Below are 12,338 nucleotides of genomic sequence, written 5' to 3' on the forward strand. Positions count from 1 at the left end.
TGATTTAAAAACGCACAATATAAAATTTATGACCTAACCACTTTAAAGTATATAGTTCAGTAGAGTTTATATTCAGATTGTTATGCAACAGATCTCCAGAACCTTTTATCTTGCAAAATAAAAACTGTACCCATTGAATAATGCTTCCCCATTTCCTCCTCTTTGCAGTCTGTGGTAACTACTATTCTGTTTCTATGAATTTGACTATTTTAGGTACCTCATGTAAGTGGAACCATACGGTATTTGTATTTTTGTGATTGGCTTATTCCATTTAGCATAATATCCTCAAAGTTCATCCACACTGTAGCACGTGACAGGATTTCCTTCTTTTTTATTATTTATTTATTTTTTTGAGATGGAGTCTCACACTGTCGCCCAGGCTGGAGTGCAGTGGCACAATCTTGGCTCACTGCAACCTCTGCTTCCTGGGTTCAAGTGATTCTCCTCCCTCAGCCTCCCAAATAGCTGGGATTACAGGCACGTGCCACCATGCCCAGCTACTTTTTGTATTTTTAGTAGAGATTGGGTTTTGCCATGTTGGCCAGGCTGGTCTCGAACTCCTGATCTCAAGTGATCCGCCTGCCTTGGCTTCCCAAAGTGCTGGGATTACAGGCGACAGCCACCACGCCCCGCCGGTTTCTTCTTTTTTAAAACTGAATAATGTTTCATTGCATGTATTTACCACATTTTATCAATTTATCTGTTGATAGACACTTGGATTGTTTCCACCTCCTGGCTATTGTGAATAATGCTGAAGTGAACATGGTGTGCAAATATCTCTTTGAGATCCTGATTTCATTTCTTTTGGCCACATACCCAGACGTGGAATTGCTGGATCATAACGTGGTTCTGGGTTTAATTTTTTGAGGAATCACCATATTGTTTTCCACAATGGCGGCACCATTTTACATTTCTACCAACAGTGCACAAGGCCTCCGATTTCTCAACATCCTCACCAACAGTTGTTCTTTTCTGGTTTTTGATAGTGGGCATCCTAATGGTATGAATTTCTATAGTTTTAGTCTATAAAACATAAGAAATTAACGTTCGTCAGTATGTCATAGCTGGACTGACATTGACACTATGCCTTGCCTTGTGTGTCCTTACCTCCCTGGACAGCATGGCTTCCTGGGAGGGGGATCCTTGCACTGGTGGGGAAAGGGATGCTGTGGTGATAGAGAGGTCCTCCCTCTTTGATTCACTTCTAATTTATTACAAAGTGTTTCAGCCCAGTTAATGGGTTTCAGGATTATATTATCCTGTTTTAATTAAACTAATCCTCAAATGATGACCAAGGAATCCTCACAAAAATGACCTAAAACAAAAAAGAAGAAGAAGACCATAATACAAATCTGGGCAAACCATGAGGAAACAGCTGAGTGGCACTTCTCCTACCACTCACAGGAGCTCTGTGTCAGCCCATTTCAATAGAAAAACAATGACAAGCCGAGAAGCTGGCCAAAAAGGAAGGAACTAAGAAAACCACTTAAAATATAGATTTACATCCATTTATTAACCAGAGGCTCACTTGAAGTGTGTATTGTGCCCTGAGACATCAAGACATGAGCTAATGGCAATGTGCGTGCATGCACACATGCTTATGCACCCTAGAATATTTTTATTAACAGGGACAAGTGATCAAAAATATTTGGAGACAACCACTCCAGATAGAGGATTGGGAATTATGGCATTGCTGTTTTTCCTTCCTGGATTTTTCAGGGAAGACCAACCCGGCAGTTTGGAAGAATGACCTAAAGGATACTGGGAGTGGGTTGGGGTAAGCGTCACATCTGGAAGACGGAACTTGGCATCGTGAAGGAAGAGAGTGATCGTTAACTGGCATTCCAGGATTTCCCCACTTGTGAGAGCTGTGATCAGGCCTAAATGGTGGACCCCCACTGTTGTGGTAGCATCTCCTGTGTGGCTGCTTCCTGGAACTCCTCTGTTCTTTTATATGTACCCTCAGCCAGGCGTGGTGGCTCATGCCCGTAATTCCAGCAATTTGGGAAGCCAAGGCAGGAGGATCACTTGAAGCCAGCAGTTCGAGACCAGCCTGGGCAACAAAGCGAGACCCCATCACTAAAAAAAAAAAAAAAAAAAAAAAGATTAGCTGGGCATGGTGATGCACACCTGTAGTCCCAGCTACTTGGGAGGCTGAGCTGGGCGGATCACCGGAGCCCAGGAATTTGAGGTTGCAGTGAGCTATGATCACGCTGTTGCACTGCAGCCCAGGCAACAGAGCCAGACCTTGTCTCCAAAATCAATAATGAATAAATAAACGTACCCTCCCTAGACCTCAGTCTCCTTCTCTGTAGAATGGGGACATCATCAGCACTTCAACAAGAGGGTCGTGGCGAGGTGTTTGGCATGGTGCCTGCACACAGTAAGGGTCCTCCAGAGACAGCTAGTAGGATTACTGGACTATTTTGAAACCCTTCTTTTTAAAACCAGAGATATGGTACATACACATTCATTATAAAAATCTTATGAAGAGTATAGAAAGAAACGGGAATCAGCCCCAGTTCTTCCCTCAGGGGATGACCATTTCAGTCTTGCTCCATTTCCATCCATGGCTGCAGGCAACAGTCTGAGACCCTGATTTTTAAACTTCTTCCTTCTCCAGGGCTTTCCCATGTCAATCAATGCTTTATACGTCATTTTTAATGGCTGCCTGCTGCTCCCCTGACGGCTGTCCTACACCTTCTCCCCTCCCTGCTCTGCCTGGCCTCCTCTCATCTCTCGTGCTCCTTTTCCTGTGCCTGGTGAGCCTCTGGCTCTGACAGTAACTTCTGTCTTCACATGGAGCTTCCAGCCTGGATGGTGTTGGAGGCCAGGCCTGGGTCTCAGCTACATGGGATGGCTCCCAAATCCCAGGTCCCTTCCAACCCATCCGGTGAAAAGGAACACATTATTTCTCCCTCTTCCATTGTCACCCTGACCTCCCTTCCACAACACATACCCCAAAACCCTCAGCCAGAGCTTAGCACAGAGACTGCAAGCAGTAGGTGCCTCATCCATGTCCCATGACTGATGGGTAGAAGATAACATGAAAAGAAAGAAGGAAGTAAAGAAGAAAAGGTAGAAGGGCAGGGAAAGGAAGGGGAAGAAAGGATGAAAAAAAGGAAAAAAAGGAAGGAGGGTCTTCGCACATACTTTCAAGCCTCACTGTTCTTGCTCTGTGGATAGTTATTTTGCTGGGGCCGGGCACGGTGGCTCATGCCTATAATCCTAGCACTTTGGGAGGCCAAGGCTGGAGGATCACTTGAGGTCAAGAGTCTGAGACCAGCCTAGCTAACATGGTGAAACCCTATCTCTACTAAAAATACAAAAATTAGCTGGGTGTGGTGGTGGGCACCTGTAATCCCAGCTACTCAGGAGGCTGAGACATGAAAATCACTTGAACCCGGGAGGCAGAGGCTGCAGTGAGCCGAGATGGTGCCACTGTACTTCAGCCTGGGTGATAGAGCAAGACTTTGTCTCAACAACAACAACAAAAAAAGTTATTTTGCTGGAAGACTCCTACTGATCCTCCAAGCCCTGGTCACAGAGCCTTCCCCTCATGCAGCCCTTCACCTGCATGGCCTCGCTTACCTTTGTCAAAGTCCTGTTATTACTGTGATGCACAGATAGGGAAACTGAGGCTCAGAAAACTACAATGAGTTGCCCAAACTCTCACAGCAGTGAGGGGAAGCAGGGGGGCTTGGTCTCCTTCTCTCTCACCCTGAGTCCTCACCCTCAGCTTCTGTAGCCCAGCCCTGCCCGCTTCTAGTTCACATATCTCCAAGATCACGAGCCTCCATCATGGATCCATGAGCTGAGGCTGCATTTCAGGCTCTCAGGGAGTTTTCTGGAACAATTCAATAAATGAATGCATTCATGCATTCTGGTGCTAGCCCCGAACTCATATTTGATAAGAGAAGACTCAGATCTTGGAAAAACAGCAACTGTTTTTCAACACCAGCTGGTGCCACAGCCTCAATGGATTTGAACAAATTCAGAGAGCAACTGGTGTCTTTTTCCTTCCTTCAGTTCCCTTTGTTAAACTGCCATGTGTTCCTGGCAACTGGATTTCGGGAGACGTGGAATTCAGAAGAAGTGAGAGAAAGAGGCCAAAGGCAGGGCTCTCTGCTTCCTCGGGACCTTTGTAGGTGGGGAGGTTCACGCCTTTTCGAGGGACTGTGGGCTGGGCACACAGCGCCCTGCTGAGCCGGCTCATTCCTGCAGCTTCAGCAATGCCCTGGATTTCACTCTGCGGACAGTGGTTTCACCGGCTCTGTCCTCCCTGTGTTAGCACAAAACACTCTGAAATTCTAGCCGAGAAAGTGTGCCAGTTCAGAAAACACAAAGCCCTGGCTCTCCTAGGTCTGCATGGAACCGACATGCCCTTTGCTAAAACAACCAGCCCTTCTTGGCAGAAAGAGTGGCTGCAGCCCGCGGCCCGCAGTCTGCTTGTGCAGAGTGTTCTCTCTGCTTCCGACCGGCCCCAGGCTCATCAGATTCTAATAAATATCACTTTCTTTTCTTTTCTTTCTTGTTTTTTTTTTTTTTTTTTTTTTTTTTTTTTTTTGAGATGGAGCCTTGCCCTGTCGCCCAGGCTGGAGGGCAACAGCGGGATCTTGGCTCACTGCAACCTCTGCCTCTTGGGTTCAAGCGATCCTCTGGCAGAGCTGAAGGGGACCCCAGCGTGATGGCTTCCTGTCCCCACTCCTTGAAGTGTGCCCCCTCCATGCCCAGCCTCACAGGTACCCTCAGGACAGGAGGCCCAAGATGGATGGCGGCACAAGACCTAGAATGCAGGGTTGCCTGGAGCCCCTTTGGTCTGTCTGGGCCTGGAGAGGTCCACTTGGAATTGCAGCCCCTTCCTCCTGGGCCCCACAGCCCACTGCCCTGTGCTTAGCCGGCCCTCCTTCTTGCCTCCCACCATCACAGTCAGGCCAGTGATCTCCCCGCCAGGGCCCCAGTGGGGATGCTGGTCTTGGCATTGATTTTTGGAAGAGAACAAAGCTTGAGCTGGGGAGGGAACTGAGCAGGTGTCTGGAGGGTGGAGCAGAGCCCCGCAGGGAGGCTGAGCTGATCAAGGACAGACCCAAGATGCCAGAAATTGGCCACCCCACTCCTGGATGAGGCAGCCCAGGCAGAGCCTCATCTGGGCATGTCGTCCCCACCTGGCTCTGCAGCATCCGGGTAGACGTGACTCCTCTGAGGCCTAGGCAGGGGCCTGGAACTTCCTATCTGGGATCTTGGGACAGGCCAGACAGCCTGGCTTGGCCATTATCTGTCCGAGAAAGCATTCTCCCGAGTGCCCTGAAATGCCAGGAAAGTAGTCAGGAAAAACAGAGGCGTAAATTGAAAACCATCTTGATGATAAGCATAGCTCCTGGTGCTGGGAAAGGGCTGGGCCTTTTGGAGATGGTGTTACGTTCCTGATGTGACTTTTACCAAGAGTGAAACGCACAGCTCTAAGCTCTTGCACTGCTTCTTTTCTTCCTTGCCAAATGGGGCTCCACAGCCCCTCACCTCCTCCCCATTCCGTCTCTCTCTCTGAATCTCTCTCTCTCTCTCTGTCTCTCTCTCTGCGTCTCACCTAACCTATAGGTTTTGCTGCCCAGACATGGCAGTGTCCTCCCAGAAGCCTGTCTGTGAGCTCTAGACACACAACAGCCAAGAGGCCAGCCTCCTTGGGCACTTCAAACTTGGCAGGACCCCAATCACCGGCATGATATCCCCAGCCCAGCTCTGCCTTCTCCTCTATCCCCTTAGGAAGCAGCTCTGGCTCATTAGCTTCTTGAGTACATTTCCATGGCTCCCAATTGCCCTAAGAATAAAGTTCACGCTGAGCTAAGCTCTCAGTCTGGCTTCCACAGACTGCCCCGGTGTCTTTTCCCAGCCTTCCCTGGTGTGCAGTACTCCCTGGCACTGGAGGTGGGTGGAGGTGGTGGGTTCCTTGTCAAAATATCTGCGGATGCTGTTAGAGTCCAGGGGTGCAAAATGTCCTGTCCTGAGGCACGCAAGACACACGGAAGAAGCCTTCAGCCTTGCCAGGAACACCAGGTCACGCCAAGTTCCCCAAAGGCCTCAGGTTCTTTGTTTTTTTTTTTTTTTTTTTTTTTTTTTTTTTTTTTTTTTTTTTTTTTGGAGACGGAGTCTTGCTCTGTCACCCAGGCTGGAGTGCAGTGGCGCCATCTCGGCTCACTGCAAGCTCCGCCTCCCGGGTTCACGCCATTCTCCTGCCTCAGCCTCCCGAGTTGCTGGGACTACAGGCGCCCGCCACTGCACCCGACTAATTTTTTGTGTTTTTGGTAAAGACGGGTTTCACCGTGTTAGCCAGGATGGTCTCGATCTCCTGACCTTGTGATCCTCTCGTCTCGGCCTCCCAAAGTGCTGGGATTACAGGCATGAGCCACTGCGCCTGGCCACCTTTTTTTTTTTTTTTGAGATGGAGTCTCGCTCTGTCGCCAGGCTGGAGTGCAGTGGCACGGTATCAGTTCACTGCAACCTCTGCCTCCTGGGTTCAAGGGATTCTCCTGCCTCACCCTCCTGAGTAGCTGGGACTACAGGCACGCGCCACCAAGCCCAGCTAATTTTTGCATTTTTAGTAGAGATGGGGTTTCACCATGTTGGCCAGGATGGTCTCGATCTCTTGACCTCATGATCCGCCTGCCTTGGCCTCCCAAAGTGCTGGGATTACAGGCGTGAGCCACTGTTCCCGGCCAGGCCTCAGGTTCTGGTGATGTCTTCTGCCCTTGCAGCTTCCTCCGCCTGGCATACTCTTCCCCAGCGTCTCCATCTGGCTCACTCCCGCCTGTCCACAGACCTCACCTGCATCCCCTTGGCAAACACGGCTGTCAGACGTGCCTCTCTTGTGTTCCCTCCTAGATAGGTGCTGCTGTGTGCATTTGCCTCTTGGGTGGGAACTGTGACTCTCTTCTTGGCTCCTTGCCACTTTGTGAGCTCCTTGAGGGCAAAGTCCAGGCCACGGGAGACCCCAGAAGTAGACCCCAAGGATTGGGTTTTCAGGGACGCCTGGTGCCCCCCCACCATTAACTGAGGCAAGTCCACCTGCCGCTTTCCGCAGGAGCTCTCCAAGCTGGGCCTGGGGAATGACACAGTGGTGCAGCTGCGGACTCTGGAGCTGCCTGTAGACTACAGGGAGGCTAAGCGGAGGGTCACCGGAATCTGGGAAGATCATCAGCCACAAGTAAATGATGGCGGGAGGCAGCGGGGCATGGGGCTGGCGATGTGGTGGAGCTGGAGCCTGAGACCCCTGGGCCCTGGTTCTAGGGTTGATGGTTGAGGGGCACCCCGTCCCCAGGCCCCACCAGTCCTGCAAGGTCCCAGCTGATTGTGTAAGGTTCTGGGTCTGTTTGTAAAAGTTTAAGCCAAAATATGGAGTAGGTCTTAATAGAAAATCTGGAGAGAAAGGAGGAGGAAAAGAAATGGAAGTATTATTCCCAGCCAGGACTCAAAAATAGTTTCCACCTAAGGGAGAGGCCCTTGGGTTGGGCCCCATCCATACCCATGAGGGGCAGGTAGGTTTGAAGGTGGGCATGAGGCAAGGACCTCTGTGCCCAGGGAACGACTGGGAGGGTGGCCAACCTGGGGGAGGCCCATCTTCATAGCACCCAGCCCATTTTATCTGGACATAATTACTGTATATAAAACAGGTATACCCTCACCCTCCCAAAAAAAATTCCCCAAACAAGGACCAGATGATGAGGTTAATAAAACATACACTATCAAGGCTGGGCACGGTGGCTTTCGCCTGTAATCCCAGCACTTTGGGAGGCTGAGGCAGGTGGATCACAAGGTCAGGAGATCGAGAGCATCCTGGCTAACATGGTGAAACCCCGTCTCTACTAAAAATACAAAAAAAATTAGCTGGGCATGGTGGTGGGTGCCTGTAGTCCCAGCTACTCAGGAGGCTGAGGCAGGAGAATGGCGTGAACCTGGGAGGTGGAGCTTGCAGTGAGGCAAGATAGTGCCACTGCACTCCAGCCTGGGCGACAGAGCAAGACTCCATCTCAAAAAAACAAACAAACAAAAAAATACACTATCAAGCCATTCAGACAGTGCCCCAGATGTTTTGATAAAATACTTGGGCAGCTATTTTTCTAAAAGGAAAAATAATCAGCTTTAATAAATTCTAAGATTTCATTGGACTGCTACTAACTTCCTTTATTAAGTTTCATTTTTAAAAAAGATGCAGGAGGTGGGCGCGGTGACTCACGCCTGTAATCCCAACACTTTGGGAGGCCGAGGCGGGCGGATCACTTGAGGTCAGGAGTTTGAGACCAGCCTGGCCAAGATAGTGAAACCCTGTCTCTACTACAAATACAAAAATTAGCTGGGCGTGGTGGTGCACCTGTAGTCCCAGCTACTCCGGAGGCTGAGGCAGGAGAATCACTTGAACCCAGGAGGCGGAGGTTGCAATGAGCTGAGATGGTGCCATTGCACTCCACCCTGGGTTATAGAGCCAGACTCTGTCTCACAAAAATAAAAATAAATAAATACATACATAAAATAAAATAAAATGATGCAGGTTTCCACCAAAACACGAAGCCTCTGCCTCACCACTTAACCAGCTTGCCTCTCCTCCCTCCAACCCTCCCCCTACAAAAAGAGAATACATTGCCCTGTAAGAATAATTTGAAGTAAAAAGTATTTAAATGTAAATGCAGCACGAGTTTTTATTCAGCCAAAAGAATCCAGCTATTTTTCTTTCCAGCCATATTAATTAGGAGACACTAGTGGGGGATCCTGGGGTTTCCCAGTGGATTTGGGGTTTGAGACGTTTGGCACGGAGCCGAGCTCGCTAAAGGAGTGGCCCTCCTGCACATTTGGTGAGCAGCGTGGGCCTCATTTTCCTGGGGTCTCTCTGCTGTTGCCTGTTCACATAGCTCGTCGTGCATGTGGGCATGGACACCTGCGCCAAGGCGATCATTCTGGAACAGTCTGGCAAGAACCAAGGCTACTGGGACACCGACATCCGGGGCTTCCGGCCAGAGGGCGGCGTGTGCCTACCTGGCGGCCCAGACATGTTGGAGTCAGGGGTCTGCATGAAGGCAGTCTGCAAGCACGTAGCTGTGGAGGATGTCGAGGTGCTATTTTCTCGAGATGCAGGCAGGTATGCTCTGTGGGTGTTTGTTAGGCCCCTGAGCAGGTAGGAGAGAAGCAATGGCCTTCGGCATCCCCCCAGCCTCCAAGAAGCCATCCTGTACCATCCAGCCGGCCACTTGGCCATGCGGCGCTGCCCCCAGATCGCCCCTCTTTGCTGCGTGCAGGTCAGCACAGTTGCTAACACCTTGCCTGGGGGCTCGTTTGTGAGACCTCCCTGTGGAAACATGGTCTTTGGTGTGTGGATCTAGGAGAAGAGATGGGAAGGCAGACTTCAAGAGCCACTAACATTTCGTGAATGTTTTCTAATTTTGATTTTTGGGGTGACCGAAGTTGTGAGTTAACTATGTTGATGTAGCCCCAGATAAAGACTGATTTACCTTTGTTTCTCCAAGCTCTGATCCCCAGTAGGTAGTTTCCCCTTTCCCCAAGGAATGAATGAGTAAGTGACTCAGGAAGACATGAATGACAGGGATTCACTGGGATGCCGGTGTTATGGACTGGTTTGTGGAATATCTAAACCCTTTCTGTCTTGGTCACTTGCTGGTCATGAGATCATGAGGCCAAGAGCCAGCTCTCCCCACCTCATCCCCATCACGGTGTTCTTTCTGAGGTGAAACAACACAACTTAAGTCTCCCTTGGGTGTCAGTCCTCCCTCCTCAGGCTTTGTGGGTGTTGCATTGCCCCTTCTGGTTATGTTTCACTGAGGTTAGAGGCTGGTCCAAGAATTAATGTGGCATTTCCTGTGGTTGCAGATACGTCTGTGATTATACCTATTACCTCTCTCTGCATCATGGAAAGGGCTGCGCGGCACTCATTCATGTCCCTCCACTATCGCGTGGGCTCCCAGCCAGCCTGCTGGGAAGAGCCTTGCAAGTCATCATCCAGGAAATGCTGGAAGAGTGTGGGAAAGCCCAAGTGCAAAGCCCGGTTCGAAGAAAACTCAACCATGGTGCTACCAGCCAAAGGGAACTGACCGGGGCATTGCTCCTTTAGAGAAGATTAAACGTTTCAATCCTGTGTGTAGCATTCAGCTGTGCATTGAGAAACTTTTTCAAAAATTGCTTGTAAGACAAAGAGGGGGAAAAACTTTTTGTGATTTTGTTGGGCTATTTTATTGTCGGGAGAAAGAACACTCTGAAAGGTGGACATTTCACGGGATGAACTAGCTTCAGTTACGGTTTTCATGACAATAAAATGAAATCCGAGTCATCTATTTTCTTGTAAAAATCTACACAGTGGGTCTATGTGATCCTGCCCAGACTACGGGGACCACAAACCTGTTTTGGAGAGGCTTACAGAAGCATAGAGACAGCCACTGCTCCAGGGGCCCCATTCCTTGCCTTAGAGCTTGTGTGTCCAGGTCCTGGGTAGCCTTGAAGCCACTGAGGCTCTACTGTATGATTTCTCTGTCTCTGTGTTTGCCCCTTTTATTACTTACTCATTTTAATAATTTTCAAGCTTACAGTTCAGTAGTATACAGTACATTTACTTGTTGCACAACCGTTACCACCATCCATCTCCAGAACTTTCTCCTCATCCCAAACCAAAACTCTGTACCTGTTAACTCCCTATTCCTTCTTCTTCCCAGCCCCCTGGCGCCCACCATTTCACCCTCCATCCCTATGAATCTGACTCTAGGTAGCTCACATGAGGGAGTCATGCAGCACTGGTCCTTTTGCATCTGGCTTATTTCAGCCTCATGTCCTCCAGGTTCGTCCATGTTGTAGCATGGGACAGGATTTCATTCTTTTGAAGGCTGAATAATATTCCAGTGTAGGTATCGACCACATTTTGTTTATCCATTCATCTTTAGATGAACGCTTATGTTACTTGCCCCTTTTGGTTGTTGCAAATCATGCTGCTACAAACACTGGTGTGCAAATATGTGTCCAAGTCCTTGCTTTCAGGTAAACATCCAGAGGTGAATGCCTGGATTCAATGCTAATTCTGTGTTTAATTTTTTAAGGAACTGCCATTTTGTTTTGCACAGCAGCTGCACCATTTTATAGTCATACTGGTAGTGTTTGGTCCTAAAGCACAGGTTAATAGCTGGGCTTAGCTTCTCTCCACGGTGTCATCCCTTTTTAAAAACAGAATCTCCTTTCTGTTTTATCTTTTGTTTTGCTTTTATGACACAGCGCTGGGTCTTGTGCCAGGCTTCTCCCAGCAAGAATCTACCTGTTCAGTGTTTTCTAGGGGCAGATTTCTGTTGGGAGTCCTATTGGTAACATTGCCTTTTTTTTTTTTTTTTTTTTTTTTTTTTGGAGGAAGTGAGCGAAGATAGCTAAGCTCTGGGAAATTTCTTGTTGGTGTGATTACAGCTACCATTTTTCACTTGACTAAATTAAAAAAATTCATCATTTAGTGTTCAGATTCATTCACTACTAAGAAAAGCATTTGCAGCTTCCTAACAAAGGAACCAGGCCAGGCACGGTGGCTCACACCTATAATCCCAGCACTTTGGGAGGCCGAGGTGGGCGGATCACTTGAGGTCAGGAGTTCGAGACCAGCCTGACCAACATGTGAAACCCAGTCTCTACTAAAATTACAAAAAAAATTAGCCGGGTGTGGTGGTGGGTGTCTATAATCCCAGCTACTCGGGAGGCTGAGGCAGGGGAATCGCTTGAACCCAGGAGGCAGAGGTTGCAGTGAGCCGAGATTGCACTATTGCACTCCAGCCTGGTCAACAAGAGCAAAACTCCATCTCAAAAACACACACACACACACACACCCCCACACACCCACAAACAAGAAAAACCCAAGAAGACGAAAAACCAAAGGAACCAGTCAAGGCCGCCAGCACACTTTTTGCATTTGGAGTGGCCTTTAGAGGACTCCCTTTGCAAGTATACCTGGATCATTTGCTAGAAAACCAATCAAAGCCCGCATGTTGGGGGATGGGAGAGGTGGTGCTGGGTGGCGTGGACAGGTCTGGCGGTCTGGTTGGTAATGTGGAGATCTGCTTGTGCTATGGGCAATTCTGTCCCAGGACACTGTCAAGCAAGGGGCCCCCAGGACTGGGCTCCAGTGTTATATTTCAGACTCCTTGGCAACATGCCATAACATTTTTAAAATTTTTAGATATTATCCATTTGGGAGGCCCAGAGCTCCCTCTTCATGAACTTCCCCATCATTTCCCCCACTGTGGCCTCTGAAGTTCTCCAGGGAGAACCCCAGAAGGCTCATTCACATCCTGGGCTGTGTACTTCGCCCAGCATCC

At 49.0% G+C, this 12,338-nt stretch overlaps 1 protein-coding gene across 1 annotated transcript in view; it reads left to right on the forward strand.

The window, feature by feature from the left end:
* PGPEP1L (pyroglutamyl-peptidase I like) overlaps positions 1 to 10,457 on the forward strand; it is a 50,708-nt gene extending 40,251 nt beyond the window's left edge. The window contains 4 exon segments of the mRNA XM_050798201.1: positions 7,076 to 7,198; positions 8,898 to 9,124; positions 9,871 to 10,018; positions 10,020 to 10,457. Of these exon segments, the coding sequence (XP_050654158.1) occupies positions 7,076 to 7,198; positions 8,898 to 9,124; positions 9,871 to 10,018; positions 10,020 to 10,091 (570 nt within the window). The 3' untranslated portion in view covers positions 10,092 to 10,457.
* The last annotated feature ends 1,881 nt before the right edge of the window (positions 10,458 to 12,338 follow it).

Source organism: Macaca thibetana, chromosome 7 (genome assembly GCF_024542745.1).
Source record: "Macaca thibetana thibetana isolate TM-01 chromosome 7, ASM2454274v1, whole genome shotgun sequence".
Classification (NCBI taxonomy): Eukaryota; Metazoa; Chordata; class Mammalia; order Primates; family Cercopithecidae; genus Macaca; species Macaca thibetana.